Below are 25,738 nucleotides of genomic sequence, written 5' to 3' on the forward strand. Positions count from 1 at the left end.
AGCATTTTTTTGGCTTTCTAGGAAAAATTAAAATCAGTCTAGCATTCAAAGGGGTTAATTCCACTTTCCACTCTTTAACTATACTCGAATTTTCACCTTTGTTCTTAAATTTTAAAATGAGACACTTTAATCCCTAAATTATAAAATATATTGTACTTAAATCCATAAAATATAGAATTTATCCATTTTAGTTCTTAAAATATAAAATTGATTCCAATTTAGTCCCTAAAATATACCCAATTAGGCATAAAATTTATTCCAATTTAGTCCCTAAAGTATACCCAATTAGGCATGAAATCTGTCTTATTTCCTTAATGACACTGCTTAAGTGAGACAAATTTTATAATTTAGGGACTAAAGATACCATTATTAAGTTTAAGGACTAAAGTAGAAATTTAGGTATAAACCTGAGGAAAGCTGAGTGAAATTGTCAAAAATCTCAAGGAGGTTTATGAAATTATGCATTTCAATTAATAGCATTCAAGAAGAAAGAGATGTTCCATGTCGAGCTGAACATATTTTATTAGTTTTTGAATTTCTACGATGGTTTTTAATGTTGTTTCTCAAACTACTTCCGGAAATTTTCATTGATTTCTTAGTCCTTCGCGGTCTTCAGAACGAAATGAAACTTGTAACGACGAGAGTCTTGAGTAGAGGTGTCAAAATGGGTGACTTGGGCGGGTTGGTTTGGATAAAATGGGTAATGGGTATAAGTGAGTCAACTCATTTATATCTATTTAATTAGATGGGTATAAATGGGTAAGTCAAAAAATGAATTGGGTAACCCAATTACCCATTTATAACCCATTTATTTTAACTTTTTGTAAACTTATTTAAATTCATTTTTGCAAACTAAGTTATCAATTTATACCACTCTTTGTACCCATCATTAGTTTTAAATATTTACTTATAATGTTCAATAAACTTAATTATCAATTTTTTCCATTTATACTCTATGTCACAAAATTACATATTATTTAATAATTGAATAATAAGAATATAAAAATTTGAACTAAGTACTATAAAAATTAATATAAAAACTTAATCCAAAAATTTTGAACCCCTAATATTTTTTCATATATAAATTTAAAATTTCATTTTATAAAGATAAGCTCAAGAAACGTAGAATAATCTTGATTATAAAGTGTTAAAAATTAGGGGGAAAAAAATCAAATAATTTAAAACCTAAAGTCAATGCACCATAGAAGAATTTCTTGCCCGGTTGACGCCAATATATAATTATTGAATTAGTCGAACTATTATTCCTTTTTTTAATTGTTTTAAAAAACTTTTAGTACCTTGAGAAAAAAAAAATAGAGACTAAATCTAGAGAACTCATAGAAATAGAAATACTTACGTTCTCAATTCATGGGTAAAATAAAATAGTAAAAGCTGAATAAAGTGTTTGGGCTTCACATTCCACATTTCTATCATTTTCAAAAGTAGTCATCATCGTCTCAGTGTAATTTTATGATAGGTTCATCTGCTGCTGTATGCGGATTCGTGAATGCAGCCCGTTCAAGAATTTGTTGCCTCTCCAACAGTTTGTTGATGTCAAAAGTCACAAGATTGTCTAGTTTTGATTCCAATATGCAGTATATAGTATATAAGATAAAATATTAAGCGGGTACGAGGACAATGACCTGAGTAAGCATCAGGAGTAAAACTGCTACTCAAATGCAGAATCACAACACCTATTATTGGTTTCCAGAAACAATAAAAGAGAATCTGTCCGTCAGCAAAGAACATTAATAATGGCGATTGCTTCCACTCGACTCTTCCCTCGTTGTTCATGAATCAGTGATGACCAGAATGAAAGACTCCAACATGTTAAAGAAAAGCATATAGGACTGTATGACTCTCTGTACATGTATGTACATGAATGTTGTAAAAGTGGTCCAAACTCCTAGCCGCTCTTTGCTGGAAGAGCAAAGGCTTAACTAAAAAATGGAGTTGGCCAATCAATAAAACGAACTTTTAAGGCAAATTCTATGCTTACAGATGCTACTATTCACATCAGTTCATCCAAACACACTACTACGTGATATGCTGTGAGAACAGCCACCAGCCCCATGATCCATTCTGTGACATATCATCGTTTCTGTACTCCATTACTTCAGTGTTACAATCACACTTCAACCTGTAACGGTGCTGCTGATTTTGTCTCTTTTGCCTCACGGTTCGTGCATAATGAGCAGACTGGGTAATTCAGGGTGTAACTTCATATGGAAGCATCAAGACTTTCCGAAAGCCAGGGCGGTCCTCTCAACATGATTTAGTAGGATTTCATATATCTTGTTCCTCACCCTTCCATAAGCTTCTCTTTCAGAATCATCCAAGTTGGAAAAAATTTTAAAGCCATCATCCCCTGGGAGATTTGGCTCTTTACCGATGAACACATTTAACCAGTCATTTACTCTCTTGACCTTATACATCATCCCTGATACTTGCCTGTCTGAATGCATCGAGGATGTTTTACTTTCAACTTCCTCCAAGTAATTCTCTACATAACTCAAAAGCAATTTTCTGCATTCATCCTGCAGCAAACTAGCTAGGTCGGCGGCTGCACATAGAGTACTGCCCCTTGTCCATTCGGCTTGGTAATCCTTGTCAGATGCCACAAGAAGAGGTAAATCATCATTAGTTCTCTGTCTCCTAATAATACGTGCACCTTTTGGTTTGACACAGCGGCTTGGTTTCTTCACTGCGTCAGTTGCTGCCACAGGAGAGACGCTGAGCTTCAGAGGGTCACTAGAGCATGTGGAAAGATCAAAAGCCACAGCAGATTTAATCCATGTAGTGGCATTTTTCTTTCTTTCGAGTGCTATATTCAACGCTTCCTTGACTGAAGTAGTGCCATTTGCATCAGTTTCTGGTGTCTTGAATGGGCTTATATTTGTCAGTGACTGCACAATCAATCTGGTGCGAGCCAAGTCGTCTTGGAGGTCAAAAAACTTATCAACATATGGCTGCACATCTTCTTCTCCTGATACATGGAATTCTGAATATGTACTGGGAGAACCCAACGAAGTGAAATGGATTAGAAAGTCTAGGAGGAAGCAGAATCAACAATTCCAGATAAAGCTTTTCCAACACTATCTAAAACTTTCAACTAACTTTTGTGCAATAAAATCATTCTTCCAGTCATAATTCTGGAAGTGAAGTGCATAGAAAATTTGCTTAACATCATAAGTTATATGTTTGACTTCAAAGATCATCTTTGTACATTGAATTTCTACTCTCTTAGAAAAGAACAATATATTTTCTAACAGCTGGCTACTTGGCACTCCAATTCTCAAAAATGAATAAAAGCGTAAAAATGCTAATGCCCTCCTGTCCTGTTATTAACGACACCAAGTTCCATAAATCTAGCCAGTGATGCATCCTTGTCGCCTTAAAGTTGAACACGTATACTGCAGCGCGAAAACCTTGGGATGGATCATGTTAGACTCAACATGTATGTACTTGTCAGGACACATGGATGTCCAAAATTACTAATGATGCACAACATGCGAAGAAATGTAGGTTTAAAAATTCCAGGCAGAAGAGAAGATTAACGTCGAACAGTTAATTGAGTGAGAAAGTATCTTAAGACCTTAAGCTATTGGAGGCTAAACACAGAAAGTTACTGTATGGTAACAGAGGAACCACGAACTGAACTTCATGGGCCAAATTCAGGGATATGCGTTATAGAATGCAAGCTGGAAATATCTTCAGAATGAGCTCTCCAACTATCAGCTTATTTAGCGAATGAATTACCGTCATCATGATACATGAACAATATGTTCTTAGTTTCTTCATCACTCATTACAAATTATCAAATAAGAAAAGGTGGAAAAAGCAGTACTCTCTGTAAGCATCTATGCATTAACAAAGAAAAAAGATAAAATCTTGGTTAGGAATCTCGTGTATTTCTCACCTTAATGAATTAAGCAATCTCTCTGCATCTATGCATTAACAAAGAAAAAAGATAAAATCTTGTTTAGGAATCTCGTGTATTTCTCACCTTAATGAATTAAGCAATCTCTCTGCAGCACAAGCTTCTTGAAGAGCATCAGCAGCGGCACTCAAAGCAATGTCTCTTTGCCGAACTACCTCCTGCAGTGCAAGCAACAGAATATCCACCATTGCTACTCCAGTAGGAAAAAGAAACTAGTACATGCAAGTCTTGTGAGGAAAGGTTAACTGCATACCTTTCCAAGCTTTACTAATTTGGATGGGAGGGATTCCCAAGCTATTGCAGTTTCTGCCCCTTTTCCATCATGGACTAGGCTAGATACTGGTTGGGAAGTCTGCTCAGAAATCACCTTCGGCACAGGAGTCCTGCTCTTGTTGGTACCTTTTACCAATTTCTTAGTCGAACTCACATCTCTCCTACGTGTGGTTGAGCTTGAACATTCATCTGAGCTGTCGTACCTCATAGAACGAACAGGTGAAACCTGTCTATATAGATTTTGTGAGATGGAAATTAACCGAGGCCAAAAACATGGACATTATCGTAATTCATAGCGTACAAAAGAGTTCACAAACAATAATATTAAGCAAACATGGAAATAAACAAGTGTAAGTGTTTACATGCAATTTGTGATATAAATTTTCCCAGATAAATTGGACAGATAATCAAAATCTTAGAGGAAATAGACACTGAAATCTTTCCTTAGACACTATGATTTGACATGTTACTTGAATTCAGCTCATATAGTAAGATCTGGAAAAGATAAGTGACAATAGTCCACTCACATTGGCACTCAGGCTTTTAGCCACGGGTTTACTCTCATTTTTGATGGCTGAAGAGTCAAACATTTGCTTCAACCCCAAAATGTCCGACTGAGTCCAGCTTTTTCTTTTTGACATCAATGACACTGATGACAGCGTACTATCAGAATCAGAATCATCATCCGTGGAAGTTGGCTTACTGCTTCGTGATCCCACTGTCCTTTCCCCATGACGTGTTCTTGAGGCACTCAAAGAACGAAACCTTCCCCTCGGCCTCTGCTGCAAGCCATTATGATTTCTTATTAAGCCTTCCGAATCAGATAATCCTCTATATAGTGGCTTTCTTGAAATAGTTGAATCTTCATTGATTGTCTTCTCCGAAATCACTCCCTTTTCAACAACTGGATCTGTGTCCAATACCTGAAGAAACTTCACCAATGCAGTTGGAGAATGGATGTCTTCAGGACTTCCTTCACACGGCCGCCTACCGGGGACGGGGGTTAAGCCTCTGATCAAGGGTACAGGCTCTGATTTCTCCAACTTATGTACATAAATGAATTGTCCAAGCTTCAATTTATTGCTCAAAATCATATCATTCTGCTCTTGAGGCAAGGAAACGTACATAGCATGTGACGCATCCGATACCTTCAAATAAAATCCTCTATCAGGAAAAAGATCACCTTCTTCTAATACGGGAATTATGCTTCTAATTTGCAACAATACAGGTTTCCTGTCATCCCCCAATGTCTGGTCCTCATCTTTCAATTCCTGAAGATGTTTTTCAAGAACCCCAGATTTCAATAAAGCCATTACCATCAAGAAACCGATATTAGCAACAATCTTTGATGACTAACAAAATTCAATTCTTCAATGCGAATCGTGGAATGGTTGAAACAAACTGGGAATCTAGACGTGAAATCTTGAACAATATCGTTAGACAAAGTCGAGCATTAACATTAGCAAGGCCGCAATAAGGCAGAAAAATAATTGAATACAGCCAAACAATTCTGTAAAAACAAGAGCAGAAAGAAGCAGAGGTAGCGTCCGGATTTAAAGAGTTATGAGGAAGAGAAAACATAGCCATGGAAAGCGGGAAACGGTCAAATGGAAAGGTTATCATGCGCGTTATGACACATCTGGGTTGCAGGTCAAACCGTCAAAGCAATCGGACGGTTGGTAGAGGAGACAAAGGGTTAACTGATGCAGCAAGGAATTACGGGAAAATACTAACGTCCCTTTTGGATGCAATTTTTATTGCGCTCACATTTTATCACATTATTTGGTATATAATTCTGATCAATACAAATGTTCTCATAAAATTCTAAAGAAAGTGGATAGTCTGAATTCTTCTGATGGATTTCTCGTAAAGCCTCAAAGGTTAGTAGGATGCAGTATTTCACATTGGTGGTGGGAAGAGAAAAGGAAAGGTTTGATACGGGAGTCAAATGACTATTTGGATTAATCATTTTGAACCAATAGATTTCGGTTCAAAAATTATTTGGACCCAGGTCAAGACAATTAGTCTTTCCAATTAGTGAAAATGAATAATTGTTGGTGCCCCTTTCCCGACTTTGTGGATAGAATGACTGAATGAGCGATCGTTCATCGCTGGTGGCTGGTACTTAACAAACACGTGATCCTTTTTCCCTTCACAAGATAAGTGATGATAGTCATTTTTTGGGTGGTCAAATACATCTTCGTTTATTCATTTGTGAGTTTTGCATGTTGCTTTTTCCGACTTGCTCTTTTTTCCTTGGTACATTCTGTTTTTTTTTTTTTTTTTTTTTTTTTTTTTTTGTAAGGGTAGGAGGTAGAGATGCTGTCGGGCTGAGTCGAACTCGAGTAGCACCTTCGAACTTAGCTCGAGTTCGAGTTCGATCGAGTATATAAATTTGAACTTAACATAATGAAAATTAAGTTTGAACTCAATTTGTTTGAGTTCGAGTAAATTGCAAGTCTTATCAAACTCGAATTACTCTAGTTCAAACTCAAGTTTTTCTTTTTTTGTTTTTAATTTTTTACATTTTAATTTATTATATTATCATTTTTTCATCCATCACTTTTTTTTTATTGAACATTACTTCATGTAAATTTATTAAACTATGAACCCTTGATAGTCATTTCATAATTAAAATATATAATATATAAATGATATAAATACTCAATTAAACTCGTCGAATATTCAAGTATTTACTTCTGATACTCGAACACGACTCATTACACGTAACAAGCAATTCGAGTTCAAATTCTAAACTTTTGACTAAGCCACTCACGAATAGAATACTCGAGTATTTACTTCTAATACTCGAATGCGACTCATTACATGCAATGAGAGCTCGAACTCCAAACTTTTGACTAAGCTGCTCTCGCAAGCTACTTGCGGGCACTTGGCTTGATAGCACCCTTAGTAGGAGAAGCATTACAAAATAAACCGAATCCATGGCGCGCACACACAAAAGACTTAAAAAGTCCCAATCCACAGTCTGCTGACAACCCTATGCACGGCCTTATTGTCTGCTATACCTAGAATTGGGGCTAAGTCACAGAACAGTAATCATTTTGCTATCACAGCACACTACAGTTTCCAAAGTTAAGCCTGCAAATTGCTGATAAGATATTAAGATGACATCTTGGTGGCTTGTCATACTTTATTGCTTTGGCAATTGCTTCGAAGACACTACTCTGTTCTCACTTGATCTCTAAAGTTCATCTAATTTTCATCATGCACTTTGTCTCTTCCACACAATGTGGAGTTTTTAAATGCTTGAAGATCGTCAGAAATCCTGAAAACTACAAGCTCGCCAATGACTTCTGTATAGACTTGTAGTGCAGTGGCAGAATGTGCAAATTGTTCTTAAGGGCTTCCTCCAATTTTCCTTTTCCACAAAAACTCCATCACATAGTGCACATTATTCACTAGTTGCAATTTGGCGTGCAATATCCATCAAGCAGCTAAGAATAAGTAGTCATTTCCTTTTTTGGTTTAGCAAGAACCAAGAAGCTAATTGGATTACAGCTTCTACATTTCAGAACCAACCAGAATGAGAAATCGTTATCAATATACTCATACAAAGTGTGCTTTAATCCTAAGGGATAACATGAAAACCGAGAAGCTAACTGCATTACAGCTTCTAAATTTCCGACCAATCAGAATGAGAAATCAGTGTCAATATACTCATAGGAAATGTGCTTTATTTCTAAGGGATAACATGAAAATGTCGTCGCTTTTTGCTTACATTAAGCATGTAGCGAAACAGATGGATATCCTTGCTTGAGGTAAGTGTAACCGTGGAATCAGAGAGAACTGCGAACCAGTCTGTTATCTGCCATTTTTCTTTTGCTATTAGATGATGGACGAACCAGTGGTCCATAGCCATGTTCGGCACTTTTTTGTCTTCCACGCTTAAGCATCCCAAAATCATTGCCAACCTAGGCAATTAAAGGCATACACCTGTATTGCCTCAATAAAAAGTCATATCCCGTGTTGCAGCTTGTGGCAGAAGTCATATTTTTAGCACTCTATGAAAAATGTGGCTCAGCATCAAAGTATAAATGGAGGATTGTAGAATCAAAATTAATCAACCACCCGAAGTTCCAAAAATTAGAAAAATGGGTCAGCTTAGGGAAGCCATGAAAAAACGTATTCTGTTTGCCCTCTTTTTCCTACTTATCTTTGTAACCAAACGATGTGTTACTCAACCACATGCATGTGATGCGAGTGACCCCAATGCTGTAAACTATGCATTTTGTAATACCAGCTTATCCTACGAAGAGCGAGCCCGAGACCTAGTTTCGCGCTTGACCCTTGAAGAAAAAGTTCAACAGCTAGGCGATGAAGCTAAGGGCATCCCAAGGCTTGGGGTGCCTTTCTATTATTGGTGGAATGAGGCACTTCATGGGGTCTCAAATACCGGGAAGGGTGTGCGTTTTAATGAAACAGTTCCTGGTGCAACTAGTTTCCCAGCAGTAATTCTTTCAGCTGCCAGTTTTAACACTGACCTGTGGTACAAGATGGGACAAGTTGTGTCAACCGAAGCTCGAGCAATGTACAATGTGGGCTTGTCTGGTTTAACTTTCTGGAGTCCAACTATAAACGTGCTTCGTGATCCCAGATGGGGAAGGGCTCAAGAGACCCCCGGAGAAGACCCTCTTGTGGTTTCCAAGTATGCAGTCAGTTATGTCCGGGGACTGCAAGAGGTAGGAAATCAGGAAGTGAACAAGTCAGGACCCAACAGGCCACTCAAAGTTTCCAGCTGTTGTAAGCACTATACTGCCTATGACATTGATAATTGGAAGGGTATTACTCGTTTTACCTTTGATGCAAAGGTATGAAATATAGTATTGTGGATTCCTTCTCTTCCATTGGCACTATCTACAATATGTCTATTGTATACTTTATTGCCGATAATTACTCTATAAGTTAATGAGAATCCATTTTTCTGACAGAGCATTTTTTAGATGTTTCTTATCCAACTTACTATTTTTGAAGGTGTATATGCTCTCACATCCCTTTGGTATTTCAAAATACTACTTATATCCCAAAAAAACAAAAGTACCATTGGCACTGCTCATGATCGTGCAGAATGTTTCAGATTATTTTTGTGTTTTCCTGCATAGTTTTCATAAAATAATTTCATTTCCAGTTAGACGCCTACAATTTTTTGTGTCTTTATTTAAATATATTTTCCCCTCTTTCTTCTTAAGAAGTATTGGGGAAAGGAGAAAAGTTTTGACAAGTTAAGACATCCTCATTGCTGATAGGTGACAGCACAGGATTTGGAGGACACTTATCAGCCACCATTCAAGAGCTGCGTACAAGAGGGGCATGTCAGCAGTGTAATGTGTTCATACAACAAGGTGAATGGGATCCCAACCTGTGCAGACCCCAATTTGCTGAAAGGAATTATCAGAGATCAATGGGGACTAGATGGGTATGTTTCTTCCACAGAAGTCTACAACTTTTGTGTTGTATAGTAATACCAGTTCTGGAAAAGCACCTCATCAATATTTTTATGATACATTACTCGAGAACAAATATAGCGAAAATGGCAATTTTGTTGATCATGTCCTGAGGCTACATTTGTTTGCTCTGATGCAGATATATAGTTTCAGATTGCGATTCCATTAGCACGTATTACAAACAAATGAATTACACTGATACAGCTGAGGATGCTGTAGCACTCGCTCTGAAAGCAGGTACTGATCACCTGTGCCATCTTCTAATAAATGATTTGCAGTTATCATTGACTCTTCTTCTGGACTACATACTCATCTGTCTCACATGACCACACAGGTTTGAACTTAAATTGTGGAACCTCTCTCCCGGATTACACACAGAAAGCTATAGACTTAAAAAAGGTTGAGGAGGCTACAGTAGATGAATCCCTGATATACAATTATATTGTTCTAATGCGGCTAGGCTTCTTTGATGGGGACCCCAAACAGCATCCCTTTGGGAAACTTGGGCCATCTGATGTATGTACTGATGACCATCAAAATTTAGGACGTGAAGTTGCAAGACAAGGTATAGTTTTGTTAGAAAACGATGGTGTTCTTCCTTTATCCCAAAATATCACTAGGAAGTTGGCCCTCATAGGTCCCAACGCTAATGCGACCACAACTATGATAAGCATCTATGCTGGTATACCCTGCCGCTACACTACCCTTTTGCAAGCTCTTGAGCAGAAGTATGGGGAGAGCTTAACATACGAGCCGGGATGTAGTGATGTTGAGTGCAAAAATGCAAGCCAAATTGAGGCTGCAGCCAAAGCTGCAGCATCAGCAGATACAGCGGTGATTGTAGTGGGGCTAAGTCAGTCAATAGAAAGGGAAGGACTAGATAGGGAGGACCTAAAGTTACCTGGATTTCAGGAGAAGCTAGTGATGGACGTGTCTGAAGCAGCACCAGGACCTGTAGTCCTAGTTATCATGGCAGCTGGTCCTGTTGATGTCTCTTTCGCGAAGAACAATAGTAAGTTTGGGGCAATCTTGTGGGCTGGCTATCCAGGTCAAGATGGAGGCGATGCTATAGCTCAAGTACTGTATGGTGATTACAATCCAGGTGCTCATTTCTCTCCTTTATCTTAAACAAGCTCTTATACAATAAACGGAATTACAATGAATGACTTTATCATGGTACTCCTCTTGATGTTACATTTTTTTTTTTTATGCATTACTTTCAGGTGGTAGGTCTCCTTTTACTTGGTATCCACAAGAATACGCAGAGAAAGTGCCCATGGATGACATGCATATGAGAGCGAATGCCTGCGCAAGCTTTCCAGGAAGAACCTACAGATTTTACACAGACAAGCCGGTTTATGATTTTGGGCATTGGTTTAAGTTACTCAAACTATTCCAAGGTTATCATAGTGGCACCTGGCAACATATTTATACAGCCAAAAACTTCTCACCGACCTTTCAACATTCGACATCTTGACCTTGCCTCCGAATCCAACCAAGTGATTGACGTATCGGAAGTGAATTGCAAGAATTTACAATTTGAATTGATTGTCGGTGTGAAAAATGTAGGGAAAATGGATGGATCTCATGTTGTGCTCGTTTTTTGGAAGCCTGCAGTTGCACAAGGAGTGACAGGAACGCCCAATATACAACTTGTGGGTTTTGAGAAAGTAGAGGTGAAGCAAGGGGAGGCAGAATCAGTCCCAGTGAAGCTGGATGTTTGCAAACATTTGAGCATTGTGGACGCGGAGGGGAAGAGGAAATTGGTCGCCGGGCAGCACACCCTTGTCATTGGGTCTTCCAGTGAACAACAACTGGAGCATCGTTTTGATATTCAGCTGGGAAATGCTGGTTGGGGCGAAGGAGTTATGTCTTTCTGAGATGATAATACTTAGATCACAGAAAATGGGACCAATGGCTCTTCTGCATATATGATCTTGTGATGAATAAAAGTAGGTTTGCCAAAAAGGATCATCACTTGTTCAATATAAAGTTTATCAATATCATTAAAAAGGATTATCAGTTGCGATAATCTTTCGCTAGAAGAAGGGCTTGAACCTTCGACCTTGTGGTTAACAGCCACACGCTCTAACCAACTGAGCTACTCCAGCTGTGCTTTGTATGGGAATTAATTATAACTTATATAACCTTCCTTTGATCTGTCAAAAAAGACGGATACCTTGACCGAGTAAAACCAGAAAACAGAATAGATTCACTCATTTATCGTAATTTACAAATGACGTTCAAGTCCCCTTTTTTGTTTTTCTAAACTATTTTTTTGATGGGTTATATCTCTCTTTTCTGGTGAAATTGAAATTTTGTAGCAGCACAGAAATTTCCACTCATGAATACAGAGTACACAACCGACAAGAGAGGAAAGTTAAAAAAAGGAGTTGTAGCATTCCCATTAAACTAAGAGTCCATTCGAGCCGAATCGAATTGAACTTAATTATCACTATGTTCAAGTTTGAATTTGATAGCCGAAAAAGTGCTCTCGAGCTTGAATGAGCCTGAGAGTTGGAACTCAAGCTCAACTTAAAAGATTTTTTGATTGAGATCGAGTTTGAACTTGACTTGAAAATGTTTGAAATAGTTGCCAAGTCCAATCGAGTTCGAAATCTATTAGTGGTTCTAATTTCTTTAATAAATTTCACAAACAACATATCTAAGAGAGTAATTTTGTAATATTAATAATTTAATTAAAAAAATGCAACTCTCAATACTAGAATTATGAGTTCGACTAGTGATTTCAAACAAGTAATTCGAACTTGGTTCGAGTTCGGTCGATACAAAATTCAAGTTGTGTTGTTGCGGACAAGGGACACAGATGGTTGCAGGTTGTATTCATTTTTCACTGCGCGTAACTTCTATTGCACACGATATAACTTACTTTGTACATGACATAATTTTACAACACTTTTTTGTGGGCATCACATATACCTTGAAAATCGAGTTACATGTTGTAATCTGAGTCGCACAAATTTTTTAGGTCACACCGTGACCGTGAACCTTCAGGAACGGTTGTCAGTTCCTGCCCCATTTCCGTGCTGTTGCGGAGCTATACCCGCGCAAGAATCTCGAATCTTCTGCGCACCTTCATTAGACTTCCAAAAGACAACCAAATATTCCACGCCAGTCAATAGGCCATACGAACCCAAGAAATGCACGCAATCATCCGGCATTTGCAAGAATATGGAGGTAGATTATGCCTGTCTTGTCAAGTATTGTTTCTGTATCTAACCAACATAAAACTATGGGCCTTTTGGTTCAATTTTAGGAATCGGACAAGTATGAAGCGCAATCTGGGATCAGGGAATTCTGAAAAATGAGCAAGTATTGGAATGCAAGAACATTGAACTAGTCTATATGTTCCCGGCCCAGCAGCATAAAATTTTTGCATCTGACAGGCGAAAGGCGTCTATTAGTGTTCCGAGCGTATTCCGCAGGCAGAACAGTTTGATAAGTTACCTGCTCGAGCTTAAAGCATAGACTAAAACTAAAACAAGTTGCAAAAGAAAACAATTGATCACCTGCAAATGAAATATTACGACAAAGTATTCGTATTATATTTTTACAATTGGAAGAATTTCATAAATGGAACACCCCATGATCCTTCACAGACTTGCGAACCTGATCTAATCAGAGCGGACTCATCATCTATATCCAACAAGCACCTACCTATGGGCTATGGGGAAAAAAACAGATAATTACGGAACATTATTATTGTTCTGCCTTATTTAAGGCTTGATTCCGATGGGAACATTGTAACTGGCCATATTGGCAGCGGAGTTCATGTGGGGGGGGACGCGAGTGGTCAAAGGGCTCAGGACGGAAGTGGCTCTACCGGTGAAGCTCTTGGCATGGGAGATGTAATCCAAGCCAGTGCCACCTGAACGCTGCTCCGAGAAATCAGAACTCGGTTGCTGACATTCTGACCTGGTTCGACGATGAGATGAACCCTCAAGTTCAACTGATTGTTCTCCTCCAAGCAGCAAGTGATAGCTGCGGTTAGAGGTGTCGGACAGGGATCTGTAGCTGTTCCCAGGCCTTTGCTTCCTCAAGGAGCGGATGATAAACGGTATTAAGCCCTCCATTGCCTGCCTTAATTAGTTGATGCTCTGCTCTTAGCAGCCTAGTAAAGTTTTGTTTTTGAGACTAACAACGATGGATGCCTAGTTTGGATGTATTAATGAGAGAATTGAAAGCTGACATTTATTTATACTGCTCCTCAGGCAGGAGGAAAATTCAATGATAATGACCAAGACTCCATATCCTTTAACTTTAAGAAGCAAATTACTAAAGAAAAGGTTTTTTTTTTTTTTTAAAAAAAAAATCATCCAAAACTCGTGCGAAGTTTGAAAATTCAAACCCGTTTTGGGTAGCATGAATCGCAGGAGTTTTCTTTTTGTCATCTTTATCTTAATGCTGATTAAGGTAGTGCAGGACAAATTGGCAACGGAAAGCAACGAAAGTCAGCAAAATTGACTTAGTGATAGATCATCGGACATGCAATGGGCCAATACCGTGTTGTATTATGGATGGCACCTAATTAAGGCTTTGACTGCTTTTTTTTTTTTTTTTGTTTCTTCCTTGTGCTCATGGGATGAGATCGAGAATAACACTAGCTACTAATGAATGAAGAGGGGCGGCGGCTGAGGCTGGAAAAAAACGAAAAATCAAAACAAAATCACTGGAAAATGAAGGAATGCATGCATTTCCTGCCAGCTCTCCGATGACCAAATGATTAGGAAGGGATAAAAAAAAAAAGTCCATGTTTGACGAGATTTATGTGGGGTAAAGAGACTTACCTAATTAATACACGGGTTTGTGATGAGCTGGCAGGGGCAGTCGATGACATGGGCCAGTCGAACAGGGCTAAGGTTTAATACTACTGAGAAGTTGAGACCTCGAAATCAAGGTGCTGCTGCCGCTGCTTCCAATCCAATCCATGAATTTCTGGGTGCAAAAGGCACGTGGACAACCGTTTGTAGTTTCATAATGGCGGCATTTTTTTGCCATCCCTAGCTCGTTTCTTCAATGCAAAATGCGTATATTTCAACTCTCCAGCCTCGCCTCCTGCCAACAAAATTTCAGCCAAATCCATTTGACATCACATGACGCGAGGCGCACGGAATTTTAATCGGTTTGGTTATTGGGTCCGCCCTCGTTAATAGGGTCACAAGTGTTAGTTGTTTAAAAAATATATTTTAGTATTTTGAAAAAAAATTGCAAGGAATACAATAATTGCCAAACAGTTAGTCCAAGGATTTAAGTGACTAAAAGTTAACATCTGAGACTAAACTATATAGTTTAATGGAATAAACTGATAAAAACCCCATTTTATAATTTGTGACGATCCCACCTCCCCCTAAGGCGAACCAAAGGGTTCGGCGGACCGCCTGCCCAACTCTCGCCGGAACTCAATCGATCACTTCCATCCTCGAGCAAAACCAGATCAAGCCCATACGAAAAACATAGCAATGATCCAAAAACTTAAACGAAACTTATATACATTACGATCTCAAAAGAAAGTACAACCATCAAATATACAAAAGTTCCCAAATTCACCATACAACCACCCCGTGCCAAACACTAGGGCGAGAACCCTTACAAAAAACATCAAAAACTAGACCAGCTAGTCTATACCGAGCTATCGTCCTTGCTCGCCTTCCCCTGCTAAGAAAAACAAAACTAAAGGGATGAGTTAAAAGTTCAGCGAGGTTCCGAACATGTAATTAAACAACAAAGCCAATACATTAACCATCAATAATCAATAATCCAAGAAACATTTAGCATGGAAAGCAATAAGAACACATACATTAAAAGGATACGGGCTCACATGGAACCAAACATTCGCTCGCTCGCGCGTTCTCCTGTCACTTTCCCTTATTCCTCCAATTGCTTGGAAAATTTCATTTTTTTTGAAATAAAACCCTCATTCTTTTGTTCATTTCATTCACCCCCTCCTGGAAATTGGTTAGGCTCCACGAACTTACAAGGTAATACTCGAGTATACCGACATTCACACCCAAGGTCACCATATCGCCCGACCGATTCCGCTTCTGGCTCGAGTCGATCGGTAACGAAGGGCAGGGTCCAGTTCAGCCATAAGGCTTACATCATGCGCAACTAATATTTCAATCATTAAATCCTTGAAATTTCACATTTATTTAGGTCGAGTCCGATAAAGTACACACGCGCCTAAAAAACTCGTTTCGAAAATTATTGAAAGCACTTAACACATAATCAAACAGTAATACAAGTCATAAAATCAAGAAAATATAGCAGATAAGGAACACTCACCTATTTACGCAAAACAACGTGCAAATATCCCTTCGAATATTACTCGCAGTCACCGACAAAACCTAAATTAACAAGAGAAATATTATAGTTCATCTAATCACAACAAATAAATCGAAGAAAATCTAACTAATTACGAGTAAAACGTATAAACATGACTTTAAAATGAAAAGAAAGTATTTGGACCTGGGGTCGAAAATAGCTAGGGTTAATAAACCAAATGCGAAACTAAATCCAAAAAGGTTATCAAATTTCCGATGGAAAACACTTGACTAAAATAAATCATAATCCAACTCGATAGACTAAGAAACATTGTTTTCGAAATCATTTATGTAGTTCAAAATCAATATACATTCAAATAAGTATTAAGGCCTACATGTCTAGATTGAGAAAACCTTAGGTCATACCTCTATATTTTGGTATGAAGTAGTAATTAAACATTTGAAGGTTCAAATGGAAAAGGTATCAAGTGTTAAGATGGAAAACGATCATAGTATTTGCCACACGAAAAATATACAAGTTCAAATCGACACTTAGCCCTCGAGCCAAAATTTGGGCAGTACGCCCTTTGTATTTACCTATTTTCCAGCCATTTATGGCTTCATTATTTTCCTCATTCAAACCCAAAGGTACCTACACAACAATTTAAATTCAATAGTCGTTCAGTAAGCTCCAAGTAGTACAAGTATAATTCAAGCTAAGGAAAAACAAATCCGGAAATGGGATTAGCTTTAACCCCGAAAAAAAAAACAGGTTTTGACATCATTTTGCGATTTTATCACCAAAGGCACTACGATTATCGGATGAAGGTGCAAGATACACCGTTTCGAAGCTAAGAGATAGGGCTACAATGTTCCAGAAGGCAACTCTATCCAGTTTCAAGTGTAACAAGGTCAAAAATGCAAGATACTACACCAGAACCGGAAAAACAGATTTACAAACCGCATTCTGGTGCAAACACCATAAAACAGGCTACCCAAGTCCAAATCCAGTAATTTCAAAGCCATCCTAAAGCTAAGAAACAGGGCTACAATTCATCAGAAGACCTCAACAACCAATTCTGAAGCATTTCCAACCAAATTAATCAATTACAGCCGCAACTATCAAATTCGGGTAAAACCAGGACAGTAAGGGTAATTCTGTCTTTTCACAAGCTACGCTACTCCGATTGACCTAAAATTTTGCAAACATCTCTAAAATATCATTCCCTACAACTTTCATGTTTTAACCCAAGGTCAATTCGGCCTCTAACATGGTGCAATAAAACCGGACAGAATGTAAAATCAAGAACCCTAACTTTCCAATTTTTCTTCCAAAACAGAAATTACTTGCAATTTACCACTTTTCCTACCTCCTAGAGTCCTTAAACATCATTTCCAATCATCATAGATAGCCACACAATCATGTTCATATTAAAACAGAAAAATCACCAATAATTAGAAAACTTCACCAATTCAACCAAAACTCAAAATATAATCCATAAAGTTGCATCTTATACCACCACTAATCATGAATTAAGCATTATTAGAGGGAGGAAAGTGGTTCTTCACAACTCACCTTTGTAACCTCAAGAAACAAGATAGCTAGGGCTTGTTCTTCCCAAATGGCTCCACCAAACACCTCAAACTAGCCTAGCAACTCACTTTTATGGAGAATTTTGGAATTTAAACGGTTGAATCACAAGATTGAGTAAGAAATGAGGTAGAAGAAGAAGTTTTCTCTCTTGATTTCTTCTCTCTAATGGCCGGCCAAAGCAAGCAATAAAATGGAGAAATTTTGGTCAATTTTGAGTTTTAGTAAAGTTAGTGAATAGGGGTCAAAATCCAAGAACCAACCATGTCGCGACACCTAGCACCTTTTGAGTTAAAACATATTCTTTTGTCTCTCCAAGATTAATCCAACTAAGTAATCTCTAACTATCTCTTAACACCTGATAAAATAAACCCAATATCCAAAACATAACCTAATTAGCCAAATTTTTCCGAACTTTTCGCATTAGCGGGTCTCACGTCCAATATACGCTCTTAAGTTCTCAAAATCTAACCGATACTAGAAAAATCATCTAACAACTATATTTACTCATAAAAAAAATTATTTTCACAATTCCAAATAAATAAAATGTGAAAAAGCGTGCAATTAAAAGAAAAATAAAATCTAGTATTTAAGAAAATTACGGGCTCTCACATAATTCACGTAAAAAGATATGTTTAGATCCAACTTAATTATAAATGGACAAATATACCCATAAATTGCCATGCTAACTAACTAAAGTTTGGTGAAAAATTTTATGACAAAAAATACCCTCTCCTTGTGCTTTAAGTATAAAACAAGGATTAGAAAACTCTTCTCTCCTCTATTTTCTTAAATTGTTTACAAAATTTTTTATTTTGCGCAATACCTTGTCAAGATATTGCAAATATGATGATATCGAAGTGTGGAATTTCACAACCTGTTTGCACGTCATCGAGCAAATACAATCTTAGAAGGAAAATTTTATAGTTATTCCATTATAAGGTCTATTTTTTCTCAAGTGATACATTAGTAAAAAAATTTTCCCTACTGGTCCTTTTCTTTTCATAATTTTCCAAAGTATAAGAACATGCGAGTTTTTCCAAATTAAAGCAATTCTCACATATTAGCAGGGCAATTTATGGGTATATTTGTCCATTTATAATTAAGTTGGATCTAAACATGTCTTTTTACGTGAATTATAAAATACCTTCTCATTTGACCGTTAGTCCAAAGACTTAAGTGACTAAAAGTTAACGTTAGAGACTAAACTGATAGTTGGGATATAGTTTAAGGGGGTAAATTGATAAAAACCCTTTAATCTAATACTACTTAGGCTCCGTTTGATAACACTGAATCTGAATTCTGAATACTGAAATAATTAATTTGCTGAATTTTAAGCACTGAAAAGAGATATATGAATGTCTGAATTTTAATACTGAATCTATTTATACTGTTTGATAAATATTCATAACTTAATGCTTAATAATCTAAATTGTACAATTTTGTCCTTCTATCTTTTAATCCAAAAAGAAAATAGAACCTATGATTTAATTAACTTAAAATTGTTAGGTATGAAAATGACAATGATTGTGAAGAGCAATGCATACAATGACAATGTTTCTTTGTGTAAGAAAAGGGCATGGTTTCATCGTTTTGAAAATGGGAAAGCGAGCTTTTAATACTTTAAAAGCACGTTCAATTACATTTCTCAATATTGCATGTACTTGGTTAAAGCGTTCTCCTTTTGATCTTGGACGAGAAGCATTTCGAAAATTAGACAACCAATATCTAATATTTCGATATGGTGTCATAAAGCCACGTGTGTGTGGATAAGCTGCATCACATAAATAATATTTATTTGCACAAAAAAATATATATCAAAATATAAATGTTTGTGGATGAAAATTATTGCAAAAAAATACTATTGTTAAAAAAATTTTTGAATAGAGAATATCAGGTTGTTTTATTTAATTAGATAAGGATTTTGAATAGGGAATATTAGGTTGTTTAATTAGATAAGGATTTTGAATGTAATTAACAAACATGGATATATTTGGTAGATAAAATAAAGTAGTTGAAGTAAATCTCTTGATTCTTATCAAATTAAGTATTCAGCTACGATTCTTGTACTGAAAAAAATACATACAAATTCAGCACCATTTAATAAGTTCAGCAGAAGTAAATCTCTTGATTCTTATCAAATTAAGCATTCAGCTATGATTCTTGTACTGAAAAAAATATATACAAATTCAGCACCATTTAATAAGTTCAGCAGGTGAATTTTTATTTATCAAACACCCACAACATCTGAATGTCTGAATAAATTCAGTTTCAGCACTTTTTTATGTTATCAAACAGGCACTTCAAATTCACGGCTCATTTGCAAATGAGGCCCTTCAAATTTAGAGACGAACAACGAAAAATTAGATGGGCAAAAACAAAAATAATAAATAAATTCAACTCGTGCATTGCACGTGATTGGAAGCCGGCAAAGCAAACCAACAAACAGTATGACAAAAGCGCAAGAGTCGCAGCCTGCGCTCTGCTTTCCCCCGGGAAGAAGGAGAGGAAGAAGAAGAGCAGCGGCGGCAACGAACAAATATGACGGAAAATAGATGGAGTATATAACAGCTGTCATTAATTTTTGCAAAATTGTAGACGAAGCTCAGCTGAAAAGGTCCAACGTATAAGAATCGAATTGGAGGATTCTGGGAAATCCGTCAGGCAATCCAGATTATCTTTATTTTAACATAATGGCGGGGACATTCAAGTCCGTCTTCGATGCTTCCTTTATCACTGCTGAATTCCTGAATGCCCAAATCAACGCGCACTTCATCCCTCTCATCTGGAAGTATACATACATCTCTCTCTCTCTCTCTCTCTCTCTCTCTATAGATGTATCTACACACACCTGTATAGGCGTTTTTCACAAGCAATTCCCCGGGGGCGGGGGGCAAAATAATTTACAGGTATGTGTTACAGAACCCTAATTGCCAGTGGGAGGATATTCCATCTTTGCCTGCGTCAGCTTACCCTCTGCTTCGGTCCAAGTTCAAGCCTTCCACCTCCACCCTCCACTCTGTTATTCACTCCACCGACCAGGTCACCACCAAGCTCCTCATCAAATTACAGGTACTACTACTACTACTACTACTACTACTCTTATCTTTTAATGCAGGTGCCATGAAAATCCCTTTTCGTTTGTGAAAATAGTTTGGTAGATTATGTACTTTAACCATTGAATTGATGAAACTTAGGCCAAAAAAAAAAAAAAAAAAGAAATCGAGTGAAGTAGCTCGGTTATAGTGTTATAAAGAATGTAAATGCCACAATTGGTGCTTAAAACAGTGATATCTTTTGTCCTAAACCTTTTCTTAAAATTTTTAGTGCTCTTTGGTTTTGATCTTTTCAAGTATTAAGTTTGGCTTGCTGTGGATTATTAATCTAAATTAGTGCTTCATTTTCATGGGCGTTTAGTTTTATATTACTTGAAAGGTCTCTAGGAGCAACTACATTCTTCGAAAGTATGTATGAATGCGTTCAGAATTGTACATAATCAACAGAATGGAGCATTTGTGGAGGCTGTGATCATGAGATACGACACACGTTTGGGAAAATATAATGGAAAGGCTCGTCCTGGTGGCCCAAGGTCCACCTTATGTATATCCTCTCAGGTACTTCCTGTTCTTTCTTCTGTTTCTTAATTCTCATTAAGTTCTCTGCAACTTTCTTATAAAGAAGGTCTATTTTGATAGCCTGTAACTCACTATAGGACCTAATTTGTTGCTTAAACAGGTCTTCTGTAACTTTTAAATGTTGTAATGTGCTCAAGGGTTTTTTTTCCCCCCGAGTTACCATGTTATGGATCCTACACATTGCAAAGCCATAGAAGGTCTTGCCTGAGAGTCAATGGACCTAGTTATAGGAACTATTTTTAGTGCTTAAGATGATTTTCTTAAGCTTTATCTGCAGTGATATGCTTATGGCGAATTCATTCTGTGGCTTATCATATCCATGAAATTTGCAGACAAAAGAAATAGTTAAGTTTGCATACTTATTGTGTATTGTACACTAAAGTAATTTGTTGAAGACTAGATAACTTATGACTTCCTTAACCTTTCTCAGGTCGGATGCAAAATGGGTTGCAAGTTCTGTGCAACCGGAAGCATGGGATTCAAGAACAACCTCTCGACAGGAGAAATATTGGAACAGTTGGTGCATGCCTCTCACCTGTCAACTATTCGTAATGTTGTTTTCATGGTATATATCCTCTCTTTCTTTGCACATTCAAGCATATATTATTATTTTTTCCCCTGCTGTAAGTTGTAAAGGCTTACATCTCTTTCTTTTATTAAAATGCCATAGTTTTCCTTACAAATGCAAATTAGATCGTTAGTCTCTTTAAACTCCATCCGTCTCATAACAAAAATCTAATCTTTCCTGGATATTTGTAAACTTTTGGCGATCTGCTTGAAATTCTGTGATTTTGGTTGATCAACATGATTGCTAATGTTGCTTCTAGTGTTTTTCCTTCTCCCTCCCTCCCCCCCCCCTTGGGGGCCCAATGTTCAACATATTAGTGCTGTTTATTCATATTCTGGAGTTATCTGTAAATTGGCACTATTCCAAACTCAATACATTCGACTTAATGTCTCATTTTGTTGATAGGGAATGGGGGAACCACTGAATAATTACTCTGCCCTGGTTGAAGCTATTAGAGTTATGACAGCTTCACCATTTCAACTGTCTCCAAGGAAAATTACTGTCTCGACGGTAGGGGTTTTACATTGATATTATTCTTCGGCACCTTTTCTAAAAGCTTCAATTATTTTTCTGTTGAAGATTACTTGTGAGTATTTATAATAGTTTTGGTCTTTTATTATTTCATATTGGAAGCTGCTTTACCGGTTTTGGTTTCAAAGTGTAGAATGTAATGTGATGCTCCTTGCCTGTCTTGAGTTAAAGTTACTACTGCAGACATTTAATTTTTTTCTTATACGTTAACCTTTTGTAGGTTGGCATTATTCATGCTATCAAGAAGCTCCAGCATGATATCCCAAATTTAAACTTAGCTGTCTCACTGCATGCACCTGTTCAAGACATTCGATGTCAAATCATGCCTGCAGCACGTGCTTTTCCCCTGGATAGACTAATGGATGCACTGGCAGAATATCAAAAGAAATGGTTGTTAATTTTCTCTATCTCTATTTTCACAAGAATCATCTTCATATAGTATTCTGTTATTTCTTGTTATCTAATCTGATTTCAGATTGTCAGAATATATAATTTGTACATGATTTAGTCAGCAGAAAATTTTTATCGAATACATAATGCTTGATGGTGTGAATGATGAGGAGCAGCACGCTCACAAGCTTGGCAAATTGCTCGAGACATTTCAAGTGGTGAGCTTCAAATTCCAATTTGTCGTTCTATATTATTATTTTACTGCTTTCAGAGCATTATAGCAGCTTCATATATTGAGTTCATTTTGGATTTGCCAGATAAAACTAGTCCACATACTGTATATGATTTTAGATATTTTTCAGATTTTTGATGGTTTTAGTGAACGTGAATCTGCTAAATATTATTTTATAAAATATAAGATGCCATGCTTGTTGTATGATTGTATAGATATGCTAAATTTCGTGCATACATACATACGTTCATGCGTATATATATTCATACACACACACAGTGCTTGTGTGTGTGTGTATTCCTTTTCTGTATTTGATATGGCATTTAACGAATATTGGCCATATGCTGCAAGTGTTTCATTTACATTCTTTTGAATGGCTTGCAAAAAAATGTTTGTCTTTCTTTTTGGTGGACCATGTACTTTCTATTGCATTTAAGCTTGGGCAATGCGTTCCAACATGTACGGCAGGTTGTGAACCTGATTCCTTTCAATCCAATTGGTGATCTAAGTCACTTCAGAACCAGCCAGGAAGACAAAGTCACCAGATTCCAGAAAATACTTCGGGAAGTCTACAATATTAGAACGACAGTTCGTAAGCAAATGGGCCAAGATATAAGTGGCGCATGTGGTCAGCTGGTGGTTGACCTACCAAATAAAAGGTTTAATAGTGGAGATCTGGTGACTGACATTGAAGATCTAAATATGTAATCAAGAACGTTTTAGGGTTCAAAGTTTTAGTTGACGAGGTACCAATGACAGTTTTGCTTCTTTCACAGTGGGTCAACCAAATTCGGCTTGGTTTCAGAAATCATGGTATTTCTCTGGTTGTGGATTAGAATCCCAAAATTGATCCGATATTTGGCTTGCAGCAGTAGGTACCCTTTGTAGACTGTAGCTCTACCAAATTGTCCTTGTTTAGAAGATAGTATTCATACTGCTTTACTGCAGTCTAGATTCTGGAACCAAATTTACTCCTTTATGTGTGTAGTTCACAATTTCATGCGCTTTAGATGATGTTTAAAATGCCGTCTGAAGGAATTGCAGCAATCTTCAAGATTCTTGAAATGCTTTATATATGTATATTTGTTGCGATGGAAAATCGATGTTGTCGAGTTTCGCGTGACGGCCATCTTAGCTATTTAAAATAAGTAGTCTTTTCCAATTATCAAGGATGTTGTTGTTCCAAAATCAGTGTAACAGTCTCATTCATATTAGGTCACAATTTTCGATTTTTATGTTCTTGTATCACTCTTGCAGCTAGAGCTGTCATGCCAGTTGGACAGCAGTTTCTTGCAGCTAGAGGAATGGGTTGTCAGGTACTGGTAAATGGTGGAACTTTTCTTCTTCATGCCTGTAGGGATTGAATTGGGGCGCAACCCGATTGCTTTCTCAGTTGATCCTCACCCATCCTAAAGTTTTTCAGGGAGTCCAGGATGGTTGGTTATGATTAAATTCTTGCCCGTCCTAAAGCATAATCGAGATATTAATGCTTTTACATTTTTTATCAAACAAGTCAAGGCACCACAAATTTATTATGTATTTGTTTAGGTCTTTATTTGAAGAAATCAGAGACTACATCTCTCAAAGTCTAAGACCGCTCATGCCGACAATTCAAAGTTTATAATCTTGGCGGATGGTGCCACCGCGATGCCGCAAGTGTGGGATGAATTTGCCACATTAGGATGGTTGATGTTCAATTCGTAGTCTCCATGAGATAGTGATGTTTGAAAGTAACCATTCGTATCCGCGGCGGCCATCAAAGCCCAGTGGTTCCACTCACCAAGGAGTCTATCCACTACTTATTGCAGGTTCTTGAAATTGGCATCAGTTAAACACATTCTATAACAAAATGGTGGTGCCCATATCATCACCCCACCTATCGCCGGATGTGCATTGCTCAAAAATGTAACAACCAGAATGCTAATTGATCCATCAAGTCTCAGGGGATGAACAATTAATGCATTCCACTTTTTTATGCCTGGTGCTTTATTTAATATGTTGGAACCATTCAAATTAACGAAGAAGAAAATTTGTGGCAATAGCGTTTACCTGCGGCCAGCGGCTGTCAACATCCAATTCCGTGACCCAAATGGGCAATGCTGCCCTAGCCAATATGTCAAGTGCGGTTCGTATGTGTGAGGTAAGTTAGGAGGAAGATAAAAATGGCCTTCCAACCCAATTTTGATAAAGGGGAAGCCTTGTGATTCTGTTGCTCATTGCACTACCAAAGCCGCAACTGTTTTGTTTTAATCTGAAAGCCAATGATGCATTAATCAATGGAGCGGGGAGCGCCTTTGATATCGACTGCTGCTCGGATTTTTACGTTGCTTTTGCGCGCCTGCAAATTAGTAAAAATAGTCGTGATCCACCGTACCATATTTTTGTTCAAGATTGTGATTGATCAGTTTACCTTTTCAATTAATGCTTCGAAGCCGGTGAGATATCCTTTCTTCTTGGCTAAATGGTTGTCCTTAATTCAACGGATGGGATGGTCACTCCGGGCAAGAGCGGAGAAAGAATCATCACGAAACAAGGATGAGAAGCACAGGGGAAGAATGCACATCTTAAAGTGGGAATATACCTCAAAATAAAGGTGTGCAGGTCCTGAAACATGGACCAACATCGATTGAGCAACAACCGGATTAATTGAGCAATAGACCAACCAGCATAATGGGAATCATTTGATGCTTTGAGACTACTGCAGCAACATTAGAACTTCGATTACTTAATTGTAACCAAGCTACGATGAGGCATCGTCCAATATCAGAGACATGTAGAAAATTATGCATTGAATATCCAGACTCTAGAATATCCGTTTCAAAAAGAAGTCTTTAA

At 37.4% G+C, this 25,738-nt stretch overlaps 3 protein-coding genes, 1 non-coding gene and 1 pseudogene across 8 annotated transcripts; 2 read left to right on the plus strand and 3 right to left on the minus strand.

The window, feature by feature from the left end:
• Nucleotides 1-1,678: 1,678 nt before the first annotated feature.
• LOC140035129 (uncharacterized) lies at nt 1,679-6,215 on the minus strand. Its single transcript, XM_072074859.1, has 4 exons — nt 4,741-6,215; nt 4,194-4,439; nt 4,007-4,098; nt 1,679-3,012 (listed from the first exon to the last, which is right to left on the minus strand). The coding sequence occupies exons 1-4, from the start codon at nt 5,530-5,532 to the stop codon at nt 2,235-2,237; spliced, it is 1,908 nt and encodes a 635-aa protein (XP_071930960.1). The 5' UTR covers nt 5,533-6,215; the 3' UTR covers nt 1,679-2,234.
• Nucleotides 6,216-7,972: 1,757 nt separating this feature from the next.
• LOC140035130 (probable beta-D-xylosidase 5) lies at nt 7,973-11,822 on the plus strand (annotated as a pseudogene).
• Nucleotides 11,713-11,786, minus strand: TRNAN-GUU (transfer RNA asparagine (anticodon GUU)). Its single transcript has one exon. It is a non-coding gene; the product is annotated as a tRNA-Asn (tRNA).
• Nucleotides 11,823-13,219: 1,397 nt separating the features above from the next.
• On the minus strand, nt 13,220-13,982 carry LOC113733495 (uncharacterized). The gene has a single exon (XM_027259869.2). The coding sequence runs from the start codon at nt 13,767-13,769 to the stop codon at nt 13,413-13,415; it is 357 nt and encodes a 118-aa protein (XP_027115670.1). The 5' UTR covers nt 13,770-13,982; the 3' UTR covers nt 13,220-13,412.
• Nucleotides 13,983-19,966: 5,984 nt separating this feature from the next.
• Nucleotides 19,967-24,878, plus strand: LOC140035131 (uncharacterized). Of its 5 annotated transcripts, XM_072074863.1 has the most exons (9): nt 19,967-20,338; nt 20,470-20,619; nt 21,032-21,161; nt 21,613-21,747; nt 22,156-22,260; nt 22,502-22,671; nt 22,790-22,889; nt 24,161-24,219; nt 24,452-24,878. In XM_072074863.1, exons 1-9 carry the CDS (start codon nt 20,241-20,243, stop codon nt 24,525-24,527), a joined length of 1,023 nt encoding a protein of 340 aa, XP_071930964.1. In that variant the 5' UTR covers nt 19,967-20,240; the 3' UTR covers nt 24,528-24,878. The 5 variants fall into 5 exon arrangements, with proteins under 5 accessions (XP_071930964.1, XP_071930965.1, XP_071930961.1 ...); XM_072074864.1 differs by lacking the exons at nt 24,161-24,219; nt 24,452-24,878 and adding an exon at nt 23,341-23,512 and having other exon boundaries at nt 19,969-20,338; XM_072074860.1 differs by lacking the exons at nt 24,161-24,219; nt 24,452-24,878 and adding an exon at nt 23,372-23,950 and having other exon boundaries at nt 19,974-20,338.
• The last annotated feature ends 860 nt before the right edge of the window (nt 24,879-25,738 follow it).

Source organism: Coffea arabica, chromosome 2c, assembly GCF_036785885.1.
Source record: "Coffea arabica cultivar ET-39 chromosome 2c, Coffea Arabica ET-39 HiFi, whole genome shotgun sequence".
NCBI lineage: Eukaryota > Viridiplantae > Streptophyta > Magnoliopsida > Gentianales > Rubiaceae > Coffea > Coffea arabica.